Source organism: Vidua chalybeata, chromosome 7, assembly GCF_026979565.1.
Source record: "Vidua chalybeata isolate OUT-0048 chromosome 7, bVidCha1 merged haplotype, whole genome shotgun sequence".
Lineage (NCBI taxonomy): Eukaryota > Metazoa > Chordata > Aves > Passeriformes > Viduidae > Vidua > Vidua chalybeata.
In genome coordinates this window covers 14926892-14953817 of record NC_071536.1, presented here as the reverse complement: position 1 = coordinate 14953817, position 26926 = coordinate 14926892, and the positions used below count along the sequence as shown (strand labels likewise).

The window sequence follows — 26926 nt, the reverse complement described above, 5'->3', positions numbered from 1 at the left end:
GCTATATGATTTACTCTCAACCCTTCCCACCTACACCTCTTTAGACCTCCTGGGAGAGCATCTAAAACAAACATTAAGACATAAAATATATGAATACAAGACAACTATGCCTTTTCACAGGTTGAGAGAAATTAAAAAGTGAATGTAGGTGAGATCTTAGGGAGTAACCTATAAAAACATTCTACCTTAACATATCATACCTTCTGCTGCTAATTCTTTCCATCTTTCTTTGTTTGCTTGAATGATCTTCATCAAGTTGTCCTTGAAGCCCCTTAGGTCTACAGTTGCTAGAGAATTTTCTGTGTGAGTCCCTCCATCACCAGTACTTTTAAACCCAGGTCGTCTTTGTGCTTCAGCATTGCTTACTGCTCCCAAGCTATTTTGGCTGGACAAGGGAAAAAAACCCCAAATTATAAACACAGGCAGGCAATTATAATACACAAACAGTTCATGTCAATCAAGTTGCTTAGGAACTGACTTGAAAAAATAGTTTTTACCAGAGTGTGCCTAAAATACAAGATGTCTTGCTGACCATTTTCCAGGGAATTCTTGAAAAAAATGTGACAGCTGAAAATACATGTAATCCAATTCTTAAAAGAATGTTTACGCAGCCATTTTGGAGCAGCTTCTTAGCTGTGTTTTGAATGGTGAATGGTATCTTTGGGTCTCACAGGAAAGACATCTGATCATTATTTTTTGACCCATTTAAAAAAAAAGACATGATGCATATGACAGGGAAGTCTTGCTTGAGCTGAAAATTTTCTTCAAGGTACAAAGATTCAAGTGTAGTCAAAGCAAGATTTGAGTGGCTTCAAAATCTACTAAATAGAGACTGCAGCTACTTTACATCTACAGGTAAGCAGAAGTGAAATTTTCCATATATGTATCTGGTGGGAAAAAATAATGAATGCTCTTTTTTTCTTAGAATTAAAAAAATAAGACCTATTTCCAACCTTGTGCATGTACTCATGTCTTAATATGTTTTGTTTACTCAACTTTGCTGCATGGTTTATCTCTTTTCTACCACAGACAGATGTTAATATGCATCCAAATTTGTTTCCATTAATCAGAAAATAATTGCAGTGAACATACCAACAAGAACTTCACAAGAAGAGTTAACTGTAATTTCCATGTGGTCCAGAGATGTTGAATGGGATAGAATGGAAAGAATAGGCCATAATTCTAATGTTTTCCAGACACCATCTCATGGTGTCCACACAGTAGCGTGTGTGCAATTCTCTGGCTCAGACTTTTCTCTATCATGCTACAGATTCTCCACTCTCCTCAGAAGTGTGGCACTTGATTTCATACAAAGATACATCTCACATGAGGAAGTTTTGCTGGATCATAAGCCTTTTTTTCATTTGCCATTTAGTCATGAACATCAACCAAAAATGAAGCCTGAAGCTGCTAATCATTTGCACCTGCTAATCACTCATTTGTGAAGGAGTAGGTAACAAATTTGTTATCAGTAATACCTTCGTTTAGCACTGTTGCCTAAACACTAAGAGCACCATCGTAAATATCTACTTCTAGTAACTCCTACTTGCTTCTAGTAAGCAAAATATAGGAAAGCTAAGTTCACCCTTTTGTTACTGAAATCTAACTAATGCCCAGCAAATGAAAAATTGCCTTGCAGAGGCATTTAGTAACCTCAGTGAAAGACCAAATTACAGTTTTATAATGAAATATATAAAATACAATAAAAGAAGCAGTATTTGTAAAGGCAGTATTTGAATATTCAACAATGCTTTCAGCAAGAAGCCACTCAAATTACGCTCAAATTACACTGTCATAGCTACTTTGCCTTATAGGTAGAGGAATTTCAATAGCTTATTGGAAAGATTGTAGAAATAAATTTCATGGTTTGTATATGTTTATTCTGATCATTATTGGGATTTTGCCTTTTTATATGTACAATTGTTCAGTCAATGGGACAAACCAGCACATTGCAAATACAACGCAGCCCCACAGGGTGGCAATACTGCACAGCTGTTTGTTAACTCCCCAGCTTCAAATAACCGAGATGACTCTGAGAATCACATTATTATGATTATTATGTGAGCTTATGTTAGTTCAATACCAAAGCAGTGCATTCATACCTGGGGGTCCCAAATGCAGGACTTTCAGATTTTGTTGCTTCCTCTATAAGAGGCATAACAATTTTCTCCATTGAATCAGTAAGAAGAGAAAATGTTGGTTCTACTATGAAATCAATGAAACCTAAAGAAAAAGAGAGAAAATCAGGTTTTATATTTCCACAAGTCTCAAATCTAAAAATAAATACTCACTATTGGGCTGGTTTTCTAACTGCAGCCCCAATTCAATATACTAGATACCACTAGTATAATCTCGAAGAAAAAAGCACAACTGAAACAAAAAACACCTGAAGCTGTATAGATATAACTAGATATTAATAATTAGAGCTTTTCATTCTTTTTTCTTGTAAATTTTATGCACTGCTGAACACACCTACCATTTGAAATGAGTATTAATTATTGAATAGAAGGGAAGCTACTGTTGAGCCAGAGTGCTACAAGCCATGCTGTCTCTTTTACCATTTGGAGCTTCTTCTCAAGGAGTTAATATTTCAAATTGCTGTTTATTATTCTGTGGAGGTAAAGTGTTATTTCACAGTGTGTAGGAGGGCTCTGTCAAATCAGTGAAGAGAACAAGTAATCTCCTTAGGAGACAGCATTCATCCCACAGTTCTGAGATGTCAGCTCTGAACAATGTCTTTTACATTCTAAAGTGCTCATCACGGTATGGAATGACACAGTGAGAGAATGAAGTATTATTCTCTACTGAGCACTTAACAGAAAAAAATATGTTAAAACATGAGCTAGCAATGGATTTTCAGATGTCTTCATGCTCTAACCATGCAACACAGCGTGAAGGTGAGCAACAGTCTAGAATCCAGCTTCTCTCCTGCAGTAGATATGATGCTTAAGCATATTGGCTTCAAACTCCCAGTGAAATGGAATAAAGGATACGAAAAGTGACTGAGTGCAGTGGTCCTTGTCAACCCAGGGAGGTTTGACCCTCTGTAGTTTGACCCTGAGACACTGACAGGCTTACTTGCAGTCCAGAGGGCTGATTTATTAATTAGCTTTGAGATGCATCTACAAACTGGTACTTTCAGATTATAATAGAGATAGACCTGTGAGTTCTTAAGCAAGAGATAAGCAGTTGAGGACATGATCTGCCAGACTCTAAAGTGTGTACAGTAGAAGCTGGGCTCATGTCCAGTATCTTGGTTAATCCCTCTCCTACCCCTCTCCCTCACATACGGTGAAATTATATCATGTTCTTTTGAGACCAGCACCATTCCGCTGCAAAAGCACAGGAGTTTGGTGAATAGACAGGTGCAAAGAAATACCTTCCACATGATGGAATTCTGAACAGTTAAAATTCAAAATGGGTAAATAAAATGTCCTTGTGAATTTACATGCTCCTACACAGACAGAAAAAAAAAAGAAAAACACAGTTTGTCGTTACCTATTTGAGACTGAGCTACCAAAGTGGACTTGCGGTCACAAAGTGGGGAAAATTGAAGACCTAAAGCAGCTTCCTTGTCTCCCTGTAAACAACAATGTTTAATATTATAAGCATGTATTTGATGGCAGGACAGAATGACAAAGGCATCTGAATATTCTTAGTATTTGTTCAAGATCACTTCTTTAATTTATATTCCTAAATAAAAACAAGTCAGAGACAAATCTTCAAATCTTCATATTTTGATTAAGAGTCTAAATTCTGATTTACTTTTGGCAACTTTTATGTAAAGAAGCTTACTGCAAGTTCTCCTCAAAAGCAAGGCATCTGCTAATGAGATTTAAAATATATGAAGTCCTTGTATTCACAATTTAGTTCTGCTGATCCAGATGTAATGGGACTAGAGATACTTAGACATGTTTGTAATAGTATGCCAAATGCTGAGTGTTTCCTTCTATTACACTGGTTCATCCAGCATGTAAAAATCCTTCAATGGATTTACTCATGTCAAGTGTATGAACTGACTCGAACTTATTCTCACTAGCAAGCATGTCTCTCTGCTGCTGAAGCCACGAAAAATACAAATTCAGTTTCATTACAAGGAAGATTTGTCCAACCTAGCTCTGAAATATTTTCAGCACTTAGCAGATTAGAAGTGTCTTTTTTGTTGCAACAGTCTTAACAGATAGGAGGGTGTATCTCCATTTTCAGCATGGTAGACCAACTGATTTGCAAAACCTCAGAAGAAAAGTCCAGTGGCACAGAAAAAAACCCCAAAACCCCTAAAGAGACATCTTTCAAAGGAGGTTATAATTGGTGTTGCTGGACAAACCTGTCTGCCAGAAGCACTGACATTATAGATATAGGAAAACCTAGCCTTGCAAGTCAAATAAACCTATACATTTGTCATGGTGAGTGCTGTTAGATGATCATTCAGTGGGGAGCACTGCATGAACATACCATTCTCCAAGGAAAACTGGGAAGACATAAAGTGATTGATGAAGGGGGCAGTATTAACCTTCCTTAGTCTTTTTATCATGTTTCACTGAAGTATATTTAGGAAAGTCTTAGAACCATAAAAGCAGTAAAACCAATCCAGCCACAGGAACAGATGCAATTCACAGATTGTATTTCATGTGAAAGCGGAGAGCTTTATCACTAAGGCCATTAAATTTTATATTGACGTGTTAATAATTTGAACTCAGAGTGTGGAAGAACACATGAACACTCACTACTAGGAGCAGTGGGAATGGTATCTCCACGTAAATACAAGGGCCAGATTGTAATATCATACAAACTGGGGTAGTTCTAACTATTTCAGCCATGATTGAATACAGGATTTCTAAAGTAGCATTAATATTGCAATCTTCTCATCTAAAGGTATTTAAAAAAAGAAAATTCCACACTAATAATGGATGAGTTTGGATTTTTTTCATTTTCAAGTAGCTCTTTACCTCAATTATGAATTACTTTACAATCAACATAATATTAATTAATACTTAAGTGTCATTTAAATCTAAGACTACTGTAAATTGCAATAATGGACACAGCACTGATATTTAAACCAGTTGTTAGAATTTAACAGGATTTAAAAACAAGATAAAAATCAAACAGTAAAAAAATTCTTTGTCCAGGCCCTGGACTCTCTTTTTAACTTTCTTTTAATGTCTCTGGATCTATTCAGACCAAGACTAGAGTGCTATAGGCACTGTGGTACTTTGAGTTACTGGAACTATGTATTTCTTTACTTTTAAGGATTTGAGATGGGTGGCTCTATTTCTATTTTAAACAAGTAACTCAGATTTTCCTTGATATTGCAATATACTTTCTGTAGCTGTTGCTATTAAACTGAAAGTGTTGTTGGGCTTTTTTTTCTGAAGTTAACACTGGCACATATTTTAACCATTAGCTGTAGTTAACAAAGTTTTTGTCAAGGTGAATGTTCATTTTTTTTTTTTGCTGGTGCTCACTACTTTGAAAGCTTTCTGTGAAACTACTGGATTTGCATCAGCTTCTTTCAGAATCTACTGCTATTCTCATGAGGCACAGAAGTAGCTGAATCTTTAAAGAAACAAAGAGGAGGAATTAAGGGGTTTCATTTGGACTACTTCATCTTGGCTGGCATGGATTTGGAAATCCCGGAGATTTCCATCACACAGGCTCATATGACAGACCAAAGGATGCACAACAAGCCAGTGCATGCAGGAAGTAGGGAGACCTACTGTGTCTGGACTGCTCAGTGCATTTATATATGTGCTGGTACTTCATCACACTTTAAAAGTGCTGGAACTACTCCACACACATTATCCTTAGCAGTACATGGGAAAGAATTCTGTGTCTGATATACTCCCCTGCAGCCTGGAAGACTTTGGTCTTTTATACTGCTGAGTTGCATACACATATCCATTTTTTCTTGTTATTGTTAAATGCCTTCTAGAGTGTTTGAGCAGAAGCAGCTTCTTTGGGATCCAGTTTCTCCTTCTAATGAATGGATAAAGGAATAACTAAAACATTAGCTGGTCCTATGCATTCAGTGACCAGTGTGGTATTGTTTACTGCTAATGCTACCTCCACTTGGCTGGACACATTGCCTCACTGTCCCAAGGGCCCTGTCTAGTCTGTTTATCTGTGTCTAAAATGTTATTACAGCTGGTCATTTTATGACCTTTTTCGTGGGCAAACTGCTCCTCTTTTTGCTCTCAAGTTCAAAACCCTCAAAATTTGCCTTGACAGAAGCAGCCACAAACTCATGACTGCTCATTATTCCCACAAAACTCAATCCATTAATTATTTATTTTAAGGCACCAGCTCACCAGTCTGCCTCCCCACTGCAAAGTCTAGAGTCAAGGATGCCCTGATTCTCCCTTACTGAGAATTCATATGAAGAATCTCCATGACCTGAGTAGGAACCTTATATGGCAGATGGGTCTAACAGCCTCATGGTTTAACATATTTTCTTTTTTATTCTCTGGTCCCTTTTTCCAGTATGACCCTTTTGATTTGAAAATGTCAACATATAGCAAAATTAAGACAATCAAGCTGAGCAAGACATACACTGTTGCCTGATCTGTATTAACTCTTTTTAAAATCTGTGCGTAACTCTAGAAACTGTCATACCTAAACTGGACTTTGATTATCAGTTGTACTTCAGTAACTGTTATGCTGACAATGTGCATGGTCGCAAATATTGATTATGGGGAGAGTGTTTTCCCTCTGGAGAAACGTTTTTTTCTTTCGTCTGCTGAGGTGAGTCAAAAAATGACAGCAGTGACACAAACATCTGTGGGGTTTTCTGTTGGAATTCAGTACCTCACAGAAATAAAAAGGCTTTCACAATGGTGTGTCTTCATTTTTTGTTTAGGGTATATGGTCACAGCATTAACAGGATGGTACTGTCTAATCTCTGGCTTTGGATCAGGCTGTTATGAAAGCAACACCTTCAGATCTATGTGGCATATGCATGGCAAATTCTAGCAAGGAAAAGGAATAGAAGGGCTCTCTGAAATGTGCAATGGAGACAACTTTTTGCTTTCTTTGCTGAACATGAATTCTTCCTATTTTCTCTCATCCTACCCTTCTGGTGCTTCTTTATAATTCAAAGCATATATAAATCTCTGTCTACAGAATGAAAACAGCCTGACAAGTTATATTATAATTGAAAGAAAAAAGAAAAAACCACTACAACACTCAGAATACTGATATCAGCTGAAATAGAGAGCTATAACCATTTTGTCTTATTCACACACATAAAAGTCAAATCAATGTCAGTGGTATGTATGAAGAATAAAGAATATATACTACTGACTATGCTTGTCAATCACAACCAACCTTGCTGGTAGACTTAAGAAAATATTCAATCGTGTAACCATTGCTTCTTGAACTAGATTTATTAAAGGATTTTAAAAATGGCACCTGTCGAAAAAATTCTTCCATCAGGGCCATGGTCCACCGGTAGTGCAGTTCCCAGGATTTTGCTGGATGGCTTATGTCTGCTGCATGTAGAATCAAAGACATGGCTTTGGCTTTGTCTACCCTGTCAATTCAAGGACATGCTCCAATTATCTCAAAACAGAAGCAACTATTTAAATTCTTTTCTTGAATATGAGCTCATTGAAAGACTACAGATAATGAACAGAATGGAAAATAACCTACCCCTGTGCCTGCTGTAGAGTGTGTCGCATTGTTTTAATTTGTTGGAAATGACCCGACATGTCTGTAGACAAGACCATCTCAATGACCAAGCTACGCAACTCCCTAAGAATAATTAAAAGCAAAATGACTCATTAAAATTCATTTATTCTATGTATGGTACATTTGTTTAAGCAGTATTTGTTAATCTATAACCTTCAAAACAACATCATGGGTTTTATTACGTTTTAAAAAGCATTTAAATAAATTATTAACAACTTGAACACTGTATCCTGAAGGGATTCTGTAAAGCAATGTACCTCAGAAAATGTACTCTGCAGTCATTATTTCAGAGTCACACTATTTGGTAAATCCTATTTCCTAGTGCATAAGCTAATATTACACGCAGTTCTCTCACCCATTATAAGTCATTCCTTATTTTTTCCAGCAGTAGAGTATTCAAAAAACAAGTTGTTCTCTGGGCTTACCACCACACAACAGGATACATTTTTACTGCCCTCATATTAGTGAAGAGTATGCATAACACCAAGCCTAGGAGGAAGGCTGTGGTGGCTTGCTCTCTGAAGAGCAAGAGGTATTACATCTGAAATGCTATCAACATTATGCCAATATAAGATCATTATGATAAACTACCTTTCATTCCAAAAGTATTGTAATACCTATTTAATGAATCAGAACAAGTTTGGGATTAATAATTTATCTCTGTCTTGGTATTATGCTTAGAGATGTTGGCTTGTCCAGCTTTCTATTAAATCAATATGAAACTAATAAAACATGAATCATGTAAGAAACTTTATTCTGATTGTAAATAGAAAATTTAATTAACTTTGTCAACAATAATTATTGAATCAGAAAATTCTGTCCCCTTGATGTAGAAGGATCATATATAAGCCACGTAGGAGTCCAGTGGGTCTTTCTTTATATGCTTTTTAAATGGCCTAGGAGGACAAGTGGTGCTTATATGTAGGGGAATTTACCACATTAAACCTTTCATTATGTACCGTATATCTTCATGAGCACACCCCCAACCTTAAGGATGTCCAAGTATCAAGTACAACAGGAAAATCCTACTTTAGTCATTCTCACTGATCTTTCATATTGTATTCATATGTTTGATTAAATAAATCAAAAACCATGCAGGTCTTTTCAAAGGACTATGCTCTTTAAAGAGCCAATTTGCAGTTTTCTTTTGGGCTATCAGAATACTTTGTTATAAAGACTATCAAGACTTATTTTGATCCAAATTAATTACATATTTAAGCAGATATTTGTCGCTGATTTTTATGTATATATTCCTGAGTTGCTTTAATGTAACTGGATAAAGACTCAATGTTCTCACTTCTACTCAATAATATGCAGTCATAGCAACTTGTGTTTAGAAAATGCTTTACCTTATCTGACCTCATAATAAGATACTAATTATTTTACAACCCAATTGTTCCTCCTCCACATTGCTTTGAAAGTGTACCCTTCAAAAACAGTCAAAACCATTAAAAAAACAAAAGCAAACCAAAAACAAACAAACAAAAAAACCCCACAAACTAAAAAAAAAAAAAAAAAAAAAAACAAACCAGCTAACACTACAAGAGAAATGAGGGCTCTGCATTGTTAAACCCTGTTGTTTTTAAGACTGAGATAATTATCACTTCTCCTTTCCATGGGAGATTTTGTTAGGAACATTCAATGTCTGAACTTTTCAGAGTAATCAGAAATAAGTTCACCCCTACTCACAAGATACCTCACCCCTACTAGGCAAGATGCACACAGTGAATGAAAACCACACTTTATTCATATTGTCATGGCAGCGGAAAAAAAAACCCTAATTCTTACTTGCAACATCTGAATAAGGATCAAACAGTATAGCACTGTCCTGCCACACACTCCTGAAGATTTCAGGCCACTAAAAATCTGCTTAACAGCAAAAGAGAGACTCCTGCAGTTGTTAACTCCCTGTGCCCATATCCACCATAATAAGAGGATAGGAAACTGAAACCTGATGGGGAAATGGTAGGTAAAGCTCTACTGGAGCTACAAATGCTTCATCTGCTATCATTGCACAGAGGGTTAATCTTGGACTGATCCCATTACCAAATTACAAAAAAAAAGACTGTCTCAACTTCCACATCATGGGAGACCTCAGCTGGTCTCATAGGTAACTCCTGGACAGAAATCTCTCCCAATCCTCATTCGGCAGTCCCCAGCTACAAGCCTCAGGATAATACAGTACCTGCTACCACCCAAAAAGACACATAAATGTTGCCATGCTATGAAGGGAAGTGGTAACAATATTCACGTACAGCACATGGCAATCTTTCAGGCCCAGTAGCAGATGATTACTGGGTTTGAGTCTACCATCTCCACCTTACTTAAGTAAATTGTCATGTTCTGTGCTGGCATCCTTTCTCAACCCTCCCACAGCCACAAGTCCTACAGATAGGATACTGTAAAAAAACATAGATGCAAGACTATGTGATAAAATTACATTAACAATGCTGTAATAAAAAGACAAGGAGTGACACATGACCTTCTTGAAAAAGTAGTTAGTCAATAAATAGAAACTAGCTTTACCTGGATTTGTCCATGACAAAGACACTTAGTCAGCTGGAAACTAATCAAAAAGTGCAGGAGCACACTAAGATGAGCAAAAGCAAGGTGAGAACTGAAGCCTCATCTTCAAGTTATAGGAATCTTTAGACAGAAGAGTCTCAAGGGACTTTGTGAAAGAATGTTGTTCATTCCGCATAACACATATACATAACACATACTGTTTTATTTGTGTCTTTTTTTTTTTTTTTTTGATAATCAGGCAATATATCACTGTATGCCTTATGACTGGGATGGTTTGAGACATTAATATTGCGCCACCACCTACAATGACATTATGCATGGAACACTGGGAACCTTCTAAATCAAATGAGAAAGGGCAACAAATGAGGATCCCTATTTAGTTATTTAAGGGCACGAAGTGAAAGAAACAAAACAATATCAAAGACTGGAACAAATTTTCAGAGTCAAGAAAAGAATGAAAAATTGCTATGAATGTCACATGCATTATCCAGAAAGGACATCATCCTCAGAATGCTGGCAGTGTTCCCCAGCTCAGACCAGAAGTGTAAGTTTTAAAGTTAATTGAAGCTGGCAGTTTATTAGCACATTTTTCTTCTTAAAGTTAACATGTAGAAGAGAAAATTGAATACTATAAAGTAATTTCAGTCATTTTGCTCCATTTTGCTAGAATAATTAGCAGAACCTCAGTTTAAATAGTCAGCAGTGTTAAATTTTTGAAAAATGAAATTGCTGCAACTAAAGAAAATAGATATGACAGAAGTAAAGAAATTAATCAGTGAAAAAAGTTGAACACATTATCATTTCAATTTACTGCCAACTTGATTCAGTGCAACCTTCCAAACTGTTAGTTTAACAGCATGAATTTCAGTATAGATCCAAGAAGCTCACTCCAGTAATAATAAGAAAATTTAAGAGTCTCTGTTAAGTGGCTACCAGATCCATCATTTCACCAATGAAATACAGGGTAACAGAAATTTCTGGGTATTAGCAATGAATACCAGGACACTGTCATTTCCATGACTGACCCTCTAAATTGAAGTAGCACACTGCAACAGGTTGTGCAGGTTGGCACAGCAGGCACTTTGGAATTTACTGCCTGCTTCAAAGAACAGAGTGTAATTGATGAGCTAAATGACAAAACACGGAACTGAATGTCCTAGTTTAGATTCTTGAGCTTATTAGTCAATTCATAATTTTCTTCTACATTTTACTGAATATACCCAAAAAGAGATGATAAATTCTACATTTCTCTGGTTGCCAAATCTCACCAGTTTAAAACTGGCTGCATATAGTAGAATCTGTGTACTCTAGAAAAACAAAATTTGCAAAACTAAAGATATTCTAGGAAAACATAATCAGGTTACAGTGAGAAGAGATTGAAAAGGAAGTGTAAACAGAGCCAGTGTGTGATTGTGTAAGTTCCAAAAGAATGTGGTAGTTTATCACAGGTTCAAAAACCATGGAGAAATGAAATGCAACAAAAGTTAGATAAAATGGTCCACAACGGAGCTGGACAAAAAGCTGTGGGAAGACCTGGCCAAACAATCAATGCAGAGAAGAGTGTGCTTCAGAAATGTGAAGAGAGTCTATCACATTCCCCCCTTTCTTTTGTTTGCAGTCCAGCAGAGCAGTATATATGAACATCTCAACCTGGAAATCACAGGTCCTTCTTTCCACTCACAAACATTTGGATTTCATCCTGCTACTCTTTTCCTCAGTGGCATAACCAAAGGGGATGTCAGGGATAAACTGTACTAGCTGGCAGCCAGATTTCTATCAGCTGGAGCCACTGTATGTTGCTGCAGGGATTCCCAGACTACACTGATTTATGGTGGTCTCCAGTGATGAAGAAGCCAGGGATGAACATAAGTGTTTTCAAGCAATCCTTGGAACACTCCTGGATTGAAATTCAGCTGAAGAATTTCAGCCTCATCCTACTCGGAAACATCCTCTGGTAGGATCCAATATGAAACAACACCACTTAAAAAAAACATACTCAAGGTAACATGTCTGAAGATTTGAAAATAATTTTTTAAAATCCTCTAAAATTACAGTTGTAAAAGACAGAATATGAGTTTCTGATGGCTGCATACTGGCACAATAATCTTCTCCATACTCAATAGCTAGGACAAGCAAAAATAGGGTCACCAAGCAGCCCCAAAACTATCAGGCCCAAAATAGTTTCAAGAGAAGCAAGGCTGGCTCTTGTTGGCATTGAAAATCTAGGTGTGTAGACAGTTATCAATGAAGTTTACAATTTACTTCTTGGGAAATTTCTCCAGAACTAAATGTACAACACAAACCTTCTGGTAACTAAATCTAAATGTGTATCCTCTGAGAAGAATTCTTTTAAGAGAACTAAAAATTGCATGCTTCCTCTCTCACTTTGTATTAAATTAAAAAAATTACAGATTTTAAAAATATTTTTTAAAACAGGTACAGAATAATAATTGAAACCCTGAAGGGCCAGCAGACTCACATTCAATAAATGTTTTATTTAGGGGTTTTCTCATCATGTAAATAAGTAAAATCATGTAAATCTACCAGGTAAAACAGTCCATCTGTAAATATGCACCTCAGCAAAATATGATCTGATGTTCATATATTCCTTCATAAATGTATAATTTTGTGAAAATACAAAAAAAAGCAGAGTTTAGCTTTGTTATTCCTGGTAGCATCATTCACAGTGGGAGACTTTCCCCTAGCAGAACATATTTCTCTGAACTTCACTGTTCACCTGTCTGCAAGGGTTTTTTTAGAGCCGCTGAATAATATCTGTGTTTACAGAAACACACAGAAGACTCATATTTTAAATACAATATGTAACCATCAATGATACACAAAGATAACGTTTCCTTTTTAATAACCGAGAGAGTCTTACTCTAACACTTGAATTTTAGCCTTATGGGTCTTGTTAGTTGTAATAGATCAATTATGATACTTATTCTTTCAGCTGGCCAAATTGCCTTCAGGAATGACACTAAAATTAAGAAGAAAAAGAAAAGCGCTCTGTAGCACTTCTGGGCCTTTATTATTTTTGGACTGTCCACACAATTCATTTTTTAATGCTTAACCAAGACGTGACTATGCTGAAATCCCAGGAGCAGCAGTGCTCAAGCTGGCAGCAGAGTGTGACTCTGCACTGTGATTTCAACCCACTGGTTCTGCTGGACAAAGGCAACCCAGCTCAGGCAGCATTGTGGTTTTCCTAAAGAGCTAGTTCACCTGAGACTCTGTCCACACACTCCAGCACTGCTCCTCATAAATGCACAGCCTCACTTGGAATATTATACAGTCTCCCAAACACTTCTTAACACCACAGCAGCCTTCCCTAGGCTCTAAACATCCATCACTCTTTCCACTGTCAACTTCCTGTAATTTGAACTCTTAAAATAGACTCCACAGGGAAGGCCTGGTGGCTTTTATTATTTTTAAATACTGGGAGTAGTTTTGAATGTCACAGCAAGTCTTACCTCCAGTCATCTTTGTTTAGATTAGCCAGGATGTTCATCTCTTCTTCCTGCATGAGTCTATAAGCAGCACTTACATGGTGATTTTCAAGAACAGAACGATCATTGTACAATATAGCAACATCTGACCTAGTGTGGGGAAAAAGAGGCAGATTTTGTAATAGTGTTTTGATGATGGCACTGGGGAAGGTAGGACCATGTGTTCTCTATGAGAAATATTGACTATATGTACATATATAGAGATAGATATATCAAACTATGTTTATTTGTTCCTACTGTATCAAATACTGATAAATTTTCCATCTTAAATGCATTAAAAATTATCATTATACCATTGTATACACTGTGAGAAAGTCCTATTTTAAAATGTGTAATGTTTTATTGATATGACCTAACTGGCAAAACTGTTAGGTCATATCAATAACTGGGAGATCTTTGAGCTTCTTGACTGCAGATAGGCTCACAGAGCTTCAGAAATGCTCTAATTAGGCTACAAGTGTACACTTACACAATAAAACCATTTAAAATGCAATGTGCTCGCCAACAGTGGGGCTCCACACTTAGCATGGGTATTAAGAAGATACTCTCCCTGCACTGAGAGATGTGCTTTGGCCCATGCTACTCATTATCAGAAGATGCTGTAAATAATAAGGTATTTAAAAGTTTCAATTTCATATGTTTTACACAGCCACCATCTTTTCTCAGAAAAACAGAGAAACCTTGACCTCATCACAGTGGGATGGTAGAGATGCTAAGCAGCAATTTGGAAGCCCTCACGTGCTTCCTAAAGACAGACTCATACCATGATGTTAGCACACTGAACAGTATCCCTTCCTTCATAATCAAAGACTAATGTACAATTCCAAAATTACACTGAGACATTCACAAATTTTGATGTGGTGTGGATTTATCATACTTAGCTTCAAACATCATTAATTCTTCGGGATTTTTTTTTCCCTGAGACTTGGTCTGACTTGCTAGACAATCAACCTCAGGAGTCACCTCTCTGCTGCAATTCTGTTCTGATAAAACTATTCCTGAATGTTTCAATTTGGTCCAGCGACAAGAACTAGAAGAAAGGTGTGTTGATTTAGCAGTGCAGCTTACTCTGACATTAATAAGCTAAATTCAACCTCTTGTTCTGTTGAGCAACAGTATATATTGTCATGTATGGTACCAAGGAATCTAAATAATTAAAATAGGATTGGAAATGCTATTTAGAGGAAACAAACCATTGCCAGCCTAAATAATCAATATGTTTACATCCATACTCTAACTAAAATCATGGGAAAATCTGTGTTATGCCAATCACATATGTTTATGAAGCACACTTTGATCAACATAGCTACTTATGACTATGTTTAAGCAGTGCTAAGATTTGCTACGATTTTGGCAGCCATTCCATCCATTTTCCTCAGGCAAAAGACACTTGGAATCACAGTCTGGGATGCCACATCAGGGCCAAGTTACACAAGGAGAGAAGAATGAGCTATATCACATAACAAATACCTGTTTGCAAGTACCCCTGAGTAAAATTCAAAGGCTATCAGCTTAATTAGTTTTCCACTCTTGCAGTACTTCATAGCAAAATATTAAGGACAAAAATAGAAAATTAATATAAACTTGGAACTACAAACTGAAGTTTATTTTTAGCCAGACTGTGCTGGAGGAGAAAAGATTTGTGTCCTTATTTCAGCTGCAAATCTAGCATTTTTCATTATTGAAAGCCACATCTTGGAGAAAAACTCTGTTATAGATTTCATTTAAACATAATCATTGGACAACTGATCCATATAAGTGAGTGTGAGGATGTTTGTGTCCAAAGTAATAAATTTCTAGCACTGAGCTGTTTTGTTAGAATATGCCAGTGCCATGCTGATTTTTGTAAAGAGCGGCTAAAGCAAAGTCCTCAACTGAGGATACTAAAAACAACATATAGCTCAGTGGAAGAGAAAAATAAGATGGTTTCTACAAGGTTAAGTATCAGATGTACCATTTTTCACTCAGTAATGGATTGGTCAGGGATTTTCCTTTGATAAGATGAAAAAATTTTAAGGGAGAGAACTACATGCTGTTGTACAGGAGCAGCAGCTAGAATGACATGCTGCACCTGCAGGAGAACACAGCTAGCCTAAATTTCAAACTGGATTCCTTTCTGGATTTCTTTTTTCATATCTACTGCAGTTGCTTTCAAAACATGCTAGGAGATGGCTCATGGTAGGTATTTCTAAAGCTGTACTTGAAAGTTTCTCCCTCTGCACCAGGACCCTCTAAGTTTAATAGACAAAGTGAAATAAAATGTAAGCACATTGCTGTAAGTGATGAGGCATTTTTATGGGGATACAGTAGAAGTTTTTTGAGTCAGTAGTATCAGAATTTTAGTGAACAACAGAGGGGTGAGGGGGTTTCAAGCGCATGTTGTGCATGTTCTGAACCTTTTCAAACTTCCTCTTGACATATGAGCTCCAAAATGGAATTATTTCAACCAGGATGGAGCTATCTTATTACTTTTCCATAGTTTTTGACCATGTGACTGATCCCATTAACTGGACAGAAGTTGATAAAGCAATTTATAAAACCAGGACTGACCTGCCTGCTTCCTGGCTTTATTAGTAAGAGTTATGAAACAGTTCAGCAATGAACCGAATGAACTGCAAACTCCAGATATGACTCTTAGGAGACCACATCACTTACCTTGTCTGAATATGAAAATTGTTTGTGGTCCCAGTATGTTCATAGTCATGGACGGCAGCTGCAAAGATCATTGCTAAAATTTCCAGTTCTGTGAGCCAGTGCTGGTAAATGAAAAACAAATCATAGTCACACTTTCAATAATAGCCTAACTCAGATTAAACCCTGCAGTACTGAAAATGTTTTGCATTACCTTCAACTTAAATAAACTTTCCTCTTACTCCAGATAACTATATATCCATAACACTTCAGTACTATACGATAAAAGAAGTCCTTGTACTTATGATTTCTCTGAGACCAAGTTAACATACTTATGGTCACTAGCAAAGTAAATATTAGCAGCCAAAAATATAAGAAGTTATCAAAATAATTACACAGTTCACTTTGCAACTCCTTTGAGTATCTACTCTGTCAGTTCACACATGGCACTTGCCAAATTACAGTATATTAATCTAAAAAAAACTTATATGAAGTTTAGGTTATAATTTGTCTTTTTGTAAACTATATATACTGTTAATTATAAATTGAAGGTAAAAAATTAGCATTATCTATATTTTACCAGTGTACATGGCACTAAAATTAGGCCCATGGGAGATTTTTCTGTTCTAAATTTTATCATACTTTGTACTGATGAAAAAAAAAGAATTAAAATAGTGCAGAAGGCTAGCATACAGTTACACAGAACAAAAGGTAATGTAGGTCATGTATACAAAATAATGCAGACCCTGGAGTCTGAGCCCTTTTATAACTCTTGCTAAATGAGGCTGTTCTGTATTGCACAGTTTGTAAAATAACCTCTTGTTATCGTCTTTCAAGTTCTATTTCTTGAATGACAAGAAGTCCTTGAGGAGAAAACTTACTCCATCTAAAGATGGGGGCAGAAAAATCATATGATAATTAACCCCCACAGTCATAGGACTGATTAAGTCAAACGCTAGTCAAGCATTTCCACACACGTTTCAGATGGTTTTGGTGTACAAGTAAGCTCTGTACTAAAGGATGAAAGAATGATCTCAACTTCATGCACTCGAATATGCACATATGAATGTGCATACATGTGCATGAATGGATATGAAATGCATAAGTTGTCAAATGTAATAAAAGTTGCCTTCTTCTTCTTTCAAAGAAGAAGAAAGGAAAGAGTCAAGATTCATTAGCCATGTGAGAATAATTAAATAGGTCATTCAGTGACACAATAGGGCTGCTGAGGAACAAGTACTGGCTGTTGGTGAAGCAGTATAGTTTTAGAAAGGTCACAGACAGAGGAATGAGAATGTACTGTAAGCAGTTCTAAAAATAGAAACAATGACCTTCATCATATTGTGTGTCACAAGAAACCAGGCCATGACCAGTCCTGGCTCTCACAATGTTTTCAACATACCAAACAGAAGAGAAACACAAAGTGTAACGAAAGCTAAACATAAACTTTTCTTTAAGATGCCTTTTCAAAGGTCAGCTTTTGTAGCAAATAAAGTAGTTGCTAGACAATGCATCCATAAACAGAAGAACATTCCTCACAGAAAATATCTATGGGCTACACAGAGAATTCATACAGTAATAGAGAAGAGCAAGTACTCTACATGCACTACTATAGTCAAAATTGAGATCAGTAATCAAATCAGAGAACTACTTTAGCTAAAGGATTTCTAAGGAAGTAAAAAAATACTCTTACAGAGGCAGTTAATAAGTGTGTTATGAAAGAGAGGGAAAAACAGGTATCTGGGGGTCTGCAAGGCTGAGAAGAGCTGAAACATGCTTCCCTCTTGAAAGATACTATGTCTTGTGGGTGTCATAGATAATATAAATTATGTCTTCTATGGAAGTATTATATATTGCTTATATGTAAATAGATACATTTCAACTTATGACTTCTGTTTGAATTTTTTTTTTTACAGTGATAAATTAAAAACCAAGTAAGAAATGGAGTCTCACAATGCACTTATTGGCAGTAAAGACATTTTTTCCTTTTCTTTGAGCAATACAGGTACGTGGGAAGAGAAAAGGGATGGTGGGAAGATGATCGATGACTCAAAAGTTCTTTACAAGATGTATTCCCTGGGACTTGGATTCTTAAACCTTTATAAAGATGAGAACTTCATAAACGCAAGCTTGAGTTATACATTTTCAGTTGCATCATCTGGGATTTAGTCTCTTGGGAAGGTTAATAGACTGTCTGCCATCTGTGATATTTAACACTCTAACACATTGATCTGAGGTGGCTGGATCTTCTTCCTTAAGACAGACAACAACTTTTGAAAAATATAATGATTATTTTATTTCTTTAATAGCAGCTCTGAATATGTCTTCTTCTTCACCAGAATCTCTCTAGGGGCTTGTGGAGAACCATCAGCTCTGATTAGCCAAATTTTTTTGCAAATGTGGAAATATGACTGTTTTCTAGACTCCTATAAAAGGTACAAAACATATGACCTCAACAACAGGAATCATGCAAAAGATTTCCTAAACCCCAGCTTTTGGAAACCTTTGCTTCAGTATGTGTTTCAGAAATAAACAAGGAAGACAGCAACTCTGCAAGACTTGGAGTTAGTACCAAGTCCTTAAGAGAAAATGAAAGCAGAAAAACCTCAAATTGCAAACCAGTCTGGAAAAGAGAAAAACACAAACAAACAAAAAACCACAGGAATTTGATCTAGAATTGCATCATATTTAGTCTAATCCAGGTATTAGAAACAGAACAGAGTTTAAAAAAAGGATTACAATGAACATGTCTGAAAACTGTTGGTTTGAGAAGCAAACTCCAAATTGTTATTGAGAAGGCTACTGGAGGGTTAACCAGGCAACGGGGAAAAAAAATCCAGCAAGTTAAATAGAACATTTTCATTATACTGGTGCTTTCTCAAATTGCAAGTGACATTTGGGAGAGAAATACTTTGCAAGCTGCAGAATCACTAGGCCCTCTTTCAAACACTGATTTCCATAAATGTTCCTTCTGCCTGGCAAGTACATCTGTTTGAAGGCACTCTTGACTAAGTGGTGTCCTAGTTAGATTTCTTTCCAAGAACTTTCCAGTATCATAGCACCATAGAATCATAGAATGGTTAGTGAATTAAACCTGGACTAATTTTGCAGAAATATTTTGTAGCAGTGTTGCAAAATCAATGAGATTTTACAATAGTAAAGTCTAAACATTTTTGAAAATAGTTGTCCAAATCATGTGATTTGGACACATGATTAAGGCAGTTAGAAGGTTAAGATGCTAATACTAAGGCAATTAGAATGCTAATACTAAGTTAGATGCTAATACTAAGGCAGTTAGAAGGTTAAGATGCTAAAACTGTAATAGTTGTGCTGGAAAGGCCTGTCTCACACTCATGTGCACGCAGTGAAATAGCAGATATTCAAATATGAAACCGATTTTTTTAAATTTAGTGTTCAGAAATACACAAAGTGTCTTTCAAAGTGGTTTAAGCAATGGCTAAATGTCCCAAAATTACTGGTACAGCTCTGGAAGTTGGAACTATGTCCTGGCATCACAAGGAAAATCGGAATGCTGGTTTTTTTTGAAGGGCAGAGGGGCAGATACAATGAGCCAGAGGGATGTTTATAATAAAACAAAAGGATTTTCCTCCTGCTAAGTTCCTGATCTAGGTGTATACCTGCAACAAAGACATGGCTCATATCACTTAACTCTTGCAGTTAATCTAATATCTTCAAGAATTTTCTTTTACTAAAATATTATTTTGATAGGTGAATATCATATACAACAACTTTGGTTTGGACTCCTCTTGGCAAGAGCTGTCTAGCCTCTGCTTCAGTCTGATATGGAAGTGCTTTCTCAAGAAAACTTCTCAATCTAAAAAGGAATCTTGTCTGGTGAAGACTCCAGGCTTCACTTAAGTAGTATTAGAGTTAAAATAAAGCTTTAAACACTTACAAGCAAAATACTTCTTTCAAACAGTAGAATAAAAACATGCAATGCCTGGGGACCTTTCCTTACCCACCCTGAAGCCAAGGGAATTTCAAGTGAGAAAAGGCTTAACATAAGTGATTGACTGTCATTTATTATGTGTATATAGGAGCAAAAACATCCAGAGTCAGCTCTAAATTTTTCCTTTCCAAAGTCTTCTGGAATTGTTTCACAGCTCTGCAAACATAAATCAGACACTATTTCTTCCCAGTTGTTTAATTTGTTGTTTGTTTTTTTGTTCATTGTTTTTTTTTAAACAACTGTATTCACAGGGAAGACAAATTATCAAAAAGCCATTGACAGCAATCTCCATTTTCTTTCAGTCAGTATTTACTTTTGCCTAGCAAGTTGACAGTGAGGAGAATTCCACTGCTGGTATTAAATTTAAGATAAGTTTTAAGAAATAAAAATGCTTGCACAGATTCATTTCAGTTCTCAAATAAAAAAAATTAAAATATTGTGATGTTTCAAGGCAAATGCAAGAGCCTGCCTACTATAGGCAGATAGAGTATGCAAGAGCAGTGCTAAAGAAGGTTAAAAACTGAAAGAAAGAGCAGTTTCAGAGTTTAAGGCCAGGCTGGATGGGGCCTTGAGCAGCCTGGTCTAGAGGAAGGTGTCCTTGCCTATGGCAGGGTGGTTGGAACGGTCCCTTCCAACCCAAGCCATTCCATGGTGATATAATTCTAAGCCTGCACTGATTCAGTACATCTTTCAACAGCCAGGACCTCTGCAGATACTAAAGCTTCCTTGCCTGATCACACCTCCCATGCTGTGATGTGAAAGTAAAAAATTCTCACCTGCCCACTCCTGCAAATCTATCTCATTAAATATGATATCAAATACCTAAATCCAGGCGATGAAAAGCAAAAAGGATTTAAGGATTATTTTTTTTCTTCCTCTTTCCCTCTGCATTGAGAGAAGTTCAGCCTGGAAGAACTGTTAAAATGAAATAAAGTTCACAGCCTGAACAGTAGTTCTTGAATCTCTCTGCAAAATTTTCAACTGAGCTTTTTCCTTTAGAAAAGAAACATGTACACATTTATTCAAAACAGCAGAGTCTGAGAAAAGAAATTGAATTTCACAATACTTCTTACCATGATGCCAGTGTGAATCATTATGTAATGCACAGTTTGAGTAACATCAGCTGCATGGATCAAATTATGATAGGGATTTTTGTATTTGCTGTAACCAACTTCAAGAGCTTCAGCAAAAGAAATAAGATTTGGAACAGGGATCTACAGACAAGAAAACAGTAAAATAATTGATTCTTTTCCTGCAACAGCTGCAAAGCCAAGCATGCAATAAATGAATCACAAATAATATACCATGGGATCTAGTGGGCAAACAATAAAAGAAAAATTAAAATGTAAAGGTCTGGTATCATACATGCAGCAGTGAGTCTCACACAACTTTTGTAGATGTATCTCTCTGCATACACCGTGCACAAGACACTGCAGAGCTATCAACCAAGTGGTTTTCAAGACATGTCTGTCTGCACCAGGGATGCAGATGTTGCATGTATAACACAGGCATGACAGATAGGAGTCTAACAATAAGGTTATCTCCTTTTCTTCACCACTTTTACCCTGCTTGAGACAAGGTTTGCTTTAATGTCATAGTACTACTTTCCTTCCTCCAGACAATGTGTGAAGTACAGGTACTATCTGGTCCCACTTATTTTTGCATTGTGCTGGTTTTGGCAGGGATAGAGTTAATTTCCTTCATAAGAGTTGGTATGGCTCAATGTTTTGGATTTGAGCTGTAAACAGAGCTGATAACTGCAGGATGTTTTAGTTACTGCTGATCAGCAACTTGCAGAGTCAAGGCCTTTTCTGCTCCCCATCCCACCCACCACTGGGTAGCCTGGGGTGCACAGGAAGGTGGGAAGGGACACAGCTGGGACAGCTGGCCCTGCTGACCCAGGGGATGATGCTCCACACGGCCTCATGGTCAGCAGCCCCAGGCTGGGGGAGCCTGGCTGGGCACTGCTGCCTGGGGACTGCCTGGGCAGCCCCCGGCTGCTGCTGCTGAGCAACTGCTTTCATTGGCAGCCTTTCTTCTTGGGTTTGATTTCTCTCTTAAATATTAATTTTCTATATTATTATCACCATCATTATTAAACTGTACATATCTCAACCCACAAGTTTTCTCACTTTTACGCCTCCAATTCACTTTTCCCCATCCTTCTGGGGAGAGGAGTGAGCAAGTGAGTGGCAGTGTGGTGCTTATTTGCTGCCTAGGGATAAACCACTTCAGCCATTTCATGAAACTGCATATCCCTTAATCATTTCTTCTTTATTTAAAAACCCTGCAACATAAATAATGGGACTGAGAATGGGCTTAAACCCACTCTGCCAGTAGCATTGTGTACTTCATGTCTCTTATAATGGTGGTCCTGGTGTGGTTCTGACTTCAAGCAAATAAAGCCTGTAGCAATAAATTTATCATTTTGAATATTTTTTTTTTATCTCAGCCTTTCAAAGTTGGCTATAAGGACTCCATATTGTATTGCAAAAGCCCTACACCTTGGAAAAGCAATTTTTCTCTTTATCCCCCCAGGTTTAGGAGAGGAAGGTTCAGCTGAAGCCTGTGTACAGTGGTGATCAACATAGCATGATCCAGACCATGAAAAAAGTATTTAGGACTCACTATGGTTTTCTGCCTTTTTAGTAATTTTTGGTCTACAAGGGTGGGACACTGGTTCAGACTTGCTGAGAAAATAGTCAGTATACATAATCTATTTATGTAATACAACTTACATGACAAGGGTCATGTAAGTTGTATTACATAGCTTTCCATTTTTTGGGTTGCAGAAAAATATGCATGTTCTGGGTGAATTTTCATTTGGTAGAACTATTGGCATTTCACAATATTTCATTTGCCATATTCTTTGAAATTCTATACTGCATTGTACAATAAAAAACATTTCATTGCTTTCATTGTTTTCTTGTATTTTAGATTTGACACATGTATTTTTGCATACATATTTTTATTTGTGGTTAGTTCCTGACCTTGAAACGGCTCAAAAGGTCATATCGGGTTAACAGCTCATACATCATAAATTTCAGACTGTGCTCTCCACTCGCTTCATTAAGGGCAAATACGTCAAAAGACCACTTATCAACATCCTGTAGACAAGGGAAAAGGAAAACAACAAAAAACAAAAAATCATTACATTTCCATCAATTTGGCTAGTATCTAGAAGGAAAAGGGAGAGTTTGGTGGTTTTATTATCCAAATCTTTCAAATTCCTAATGTAGACAACACATTAATGGCAATAGTAATGATGAAAACAATTAAACAATTGTGTCAGTTATGAATAAAATACTTACAAGATGACCAAGGCCACTTTGCATGCTTTGAATCAAAGGTCTTAAACTTCCAAGTTTAACTTTCTCAGTACAAATTGTCTATACAACTTCATGGAGCTACTCTGAATACCACCCTTCAAATAGGCTATTACACAATGTCATTAACACTGATGTCATTAAACATAAAGCAATCTGAGAATAATATAATTGTTTGACTTTCAGAGGAAAAGTAGAGGTACTTAATTCTCAAGAAATACTAGTTTGTAATTCCATTCGTAGACATAGGAACTCAGCTTGCTATAAAAGATCATCTTTTGGCTGGACTAGAGTAATACTTTAAATATACAGCAAATACTGTACTTGTTCCATAAGCTTCAGTTTCTTTTGTTAGCCCTATCCCAATACTATCTCCTTTTTCTCTCCTAAATAGGAAACAAATGCTGCTTCTGAGACGCTGATTACGATACCACTGGGAGCTGATAAAACTGTCTCACATTTCTATAAGAACTTCTATACAAATTTCATTCTATTACTCTCATAGGATCTAAATGAAACCAGAATTAATCAGAATCATATGTTATTTTTGAATTTTTAGCTATTACTTTCTCTGTATTTTGTGCTCAGTTCTGTAGAAGTAATTATGGCTAGGGTACATTCAGTAGAAAAATATTCATTTGACCCTAAAAGTAAGTGCAAATACATTCAATTTTCACAATAATTAAACTTTTTTCACCTTAAATGTGACTATCACTTCTGCTGGATAAGCCAAACCAACCATGCTTGAAGTTTTTCGGTACATCCTAAAAGAACAAATAAAATATTAAGAAATAGAACTTCTTTAAAAACATACTGAAACAACTTATCCTTTTTTATTTTTGCTTTCAGAGTTTGTGAAATAACATGAATCTATTTAAGGTCTGACCCCAAAGATTTATGTGATCTGTAATGAAGTTATGAGACAAACCTCTTTGCAAGTATATTACCCTTTAATATTAGAACAGTCTTTGGTACGATTTAGTGTAGAAGTTACAAAGACATTGAGTTCATCCCCAGAATTTTCCAAGGCTTGGGAAATTTTACAAATGTAGAGGTTTCATCTGGAATTCTGTATAGAAAAATGGAGTGGCTACAGAAATTGAAGCATAAATTCTGCCTCAAAGATTTGCTTCAGGTTCATCCCACCATTTAAAGGATGGCAGACACTGTGGTTAAATGCAGTGCTTGCTGTAACAAGAAAACAAAGCTCTCACCTTTCTACAAAAATCCCAGCCTGTACAGCATGCACAATGCTTCTGAATTTGGGCTTCTCCTCAGGCCTCCTCTTCACTATTCCCATTTCTCTCGTGAATGTAGAAGCTAACCAGTCCCGCACTTCCAGCGGTACCGAATCCGACTGGATGTCAGAGAGTTCATCTTCAGTGTCCAAAAGTTTCCTACAAAAAAATTAATACAAGGTAACCAACAAGACCTCAGACCTAACAAGAGGAGTACTCACAGGTGAACAGCTAAAAAAAACTTGATTTAATGGGAGCTGAGGTTGACTGCAGGACCAACTCAGCACATCACTAAATGTCTCCTCTGGCAGATGGACTGAGACCAAGGTTCCCCTGTGCACAGCAGATATCCTCTCTCTCTCCCACTGCTCATGTTCCAGAAGGTAAAAGTCAATAAAATGCAATTTATTCAACTGAAGACAAGAAAAGATTTTTCTAGTAAGTTGTCAGAGCAGTGGTGGATTGAAGTGTAATCAATGAGCTGTAAAATCCCAAGAAGACCTCTAGAACAGTAACTGACAGAATTGTCAGCAGGGTTGCTGCTATAAGCAAGAGCACCATTGGTCTATTGATCTGGCCCCAAAATAGTACAGGTGTTTTGATACCTATATGCAAAAGTAAATGATGCTACATAGCAATGATGTGGTGCATGCATGTCAGTGAATGCCCTGTACACATGCTTATGCTGCTATTGCAGTACAATAAAAGCATTAAAGAGAATGGATTCCTTTATTGAAGAGAATTAATTCCTTCTATGTAGAAATCTATATTCCTATTGAAGGCAGGATAACAAAGTCATAGCAGTCAAGATATTATAGAAGATTGGATTGCAAGTCAGCTTTCACAGTTGTTAGTAGTTCAAAAAGCTAGAAAAATTATATATAGCTCTTGCAAAATAGAAGATGTATTAAAAAGAAACTTCAACAAAAGTGAATTAGAGGTCATCAGTTTACTTAGAAGAAACATTTAACTACGTACTCTCTTTAAACAGACTCAACACTTCCATTCCACTCTTCTATAAATCTTTTCCTTGCAGTTATTTGCCCTTACCACTCAGAGTGCTGGGGTTTCCAGGAAACAAATCCCTTATTTGGTCTGATATCAATTTTCCCTTCATTCAGTTATGCAAGAAATCCCAGAGTTAGAGTGACGTGAATATATGCAAAGCATGCCACCCTTGCAAAATATTTTCTTGAAAGTGGTACCAATTGAAATGCAGGTATTATTTGATTACATAGGTCTATTTCTCTAGTGCTGCCTTTCTGAAACATGGACGAGTAAGGAAAGCCTGAGTGTGGTATAGTTCAAAAGAATCTCCACATAAATTTAATGGTATCTGAGGGATTATAGTAATAGGAAGCATGTCAGAAGAATCATATAAATTATTGGTGACCAGTGAGCATAGCATATTTGTGCTCAGTTTCAGCAGCCCATCTGGCTGACAGAATATTTTGTAAGATTCTTCAACTGGGGTTTAAAAATATAAATGTACCCCTCATCCTTCCCCAGTTCACTGAAAGAACAGTAGAAAAAAATCCTATTTTTCAGAGGCATAGAATTATCACACTAGGAAGGCTCTTTAACATGGAGTACAAGAAGAGCAGAATAAGCAAGAATTATGAAATTTTCTGACAGTGGGACAACAGCCAAAAATCAGAAACTTAATTTGGAAGAGCAGGACTTGTGTAGAGGAAAGGATTTGAGCAAATCATCTTGCAAAACTGAACCAAGGCTGAGACTAGCCAAAGGTCAAAGGCTACAAATTGGCTTTATTGCCTAAACTAAAACATATGTTATAGTCCACTTAAATCCATACTAGTCTAACACTGTCATTAAATACTCTTGGAGAAATCAGTACATTTATATTTCTGAGGAATATTTGACATTTGATATGTTTTTAGTATAACAAGGAAAAAAACTTATGATCCCTAAAACATATTTTTGTAACTATTCCAACTGTTATTCAAATGAGATGCAAATATTCCCGCAATTAGAGGACCATGGGCATTAGGCTACCTCAGAGCTTGCAGCCAGGATATT

At 36.6% G+C, this 26926-nt stretch overlaps 1 protein-coding gene across 2 annotated transcripts in view; it reads right to left on the bottom strand.

Annotated features, from left to right (window-relative positions):
• Nucleotides 1-26926, bottom strand: part of PDE1A (phosphodiesterase 1A) — a 145399-nt gene that overhangs the window by 19282 nt on the left and 99191 nt on the right. For both annotated transcript variants that reach the window (XM_053947818.1, XM_053947819.1), the window contains exons 3-13: nt 24863-25045; nt 24346-24412; nt 23313-23429; nt 21396-21536; nt 16377-16477; nt 13686-13811; nt 7648-7749; nt 7408-7528; nt 3499-3580; nt 2103-2223; nt 201-385 (exon numbers count right to left, since the gene is read on the bottom strand). In XM_053947818.1, coding sequence (XP_053803793.1) covers nt 201-385; nt 2103-2223; nt 3499-3580; nt 7408-7528; nt 7648-7749; nt 13686-13811; nt 16377-16477; nt 21396-21536; nt 23313-23429; nt 24346-24412; nt 24863-25045 — 1346 coding nt within the window. The remainder of the gene's footprint in view (nt 1-200; nt 386-2102; nt 2224-3498; nt 3581-7407; nt 7529-7647; nt 7750-13685; nt 13812-16376; nt 16478-21395; nt 21537-23312; nt 23430-24345; nt 24413-24862; nt 25046-26926) is intronic.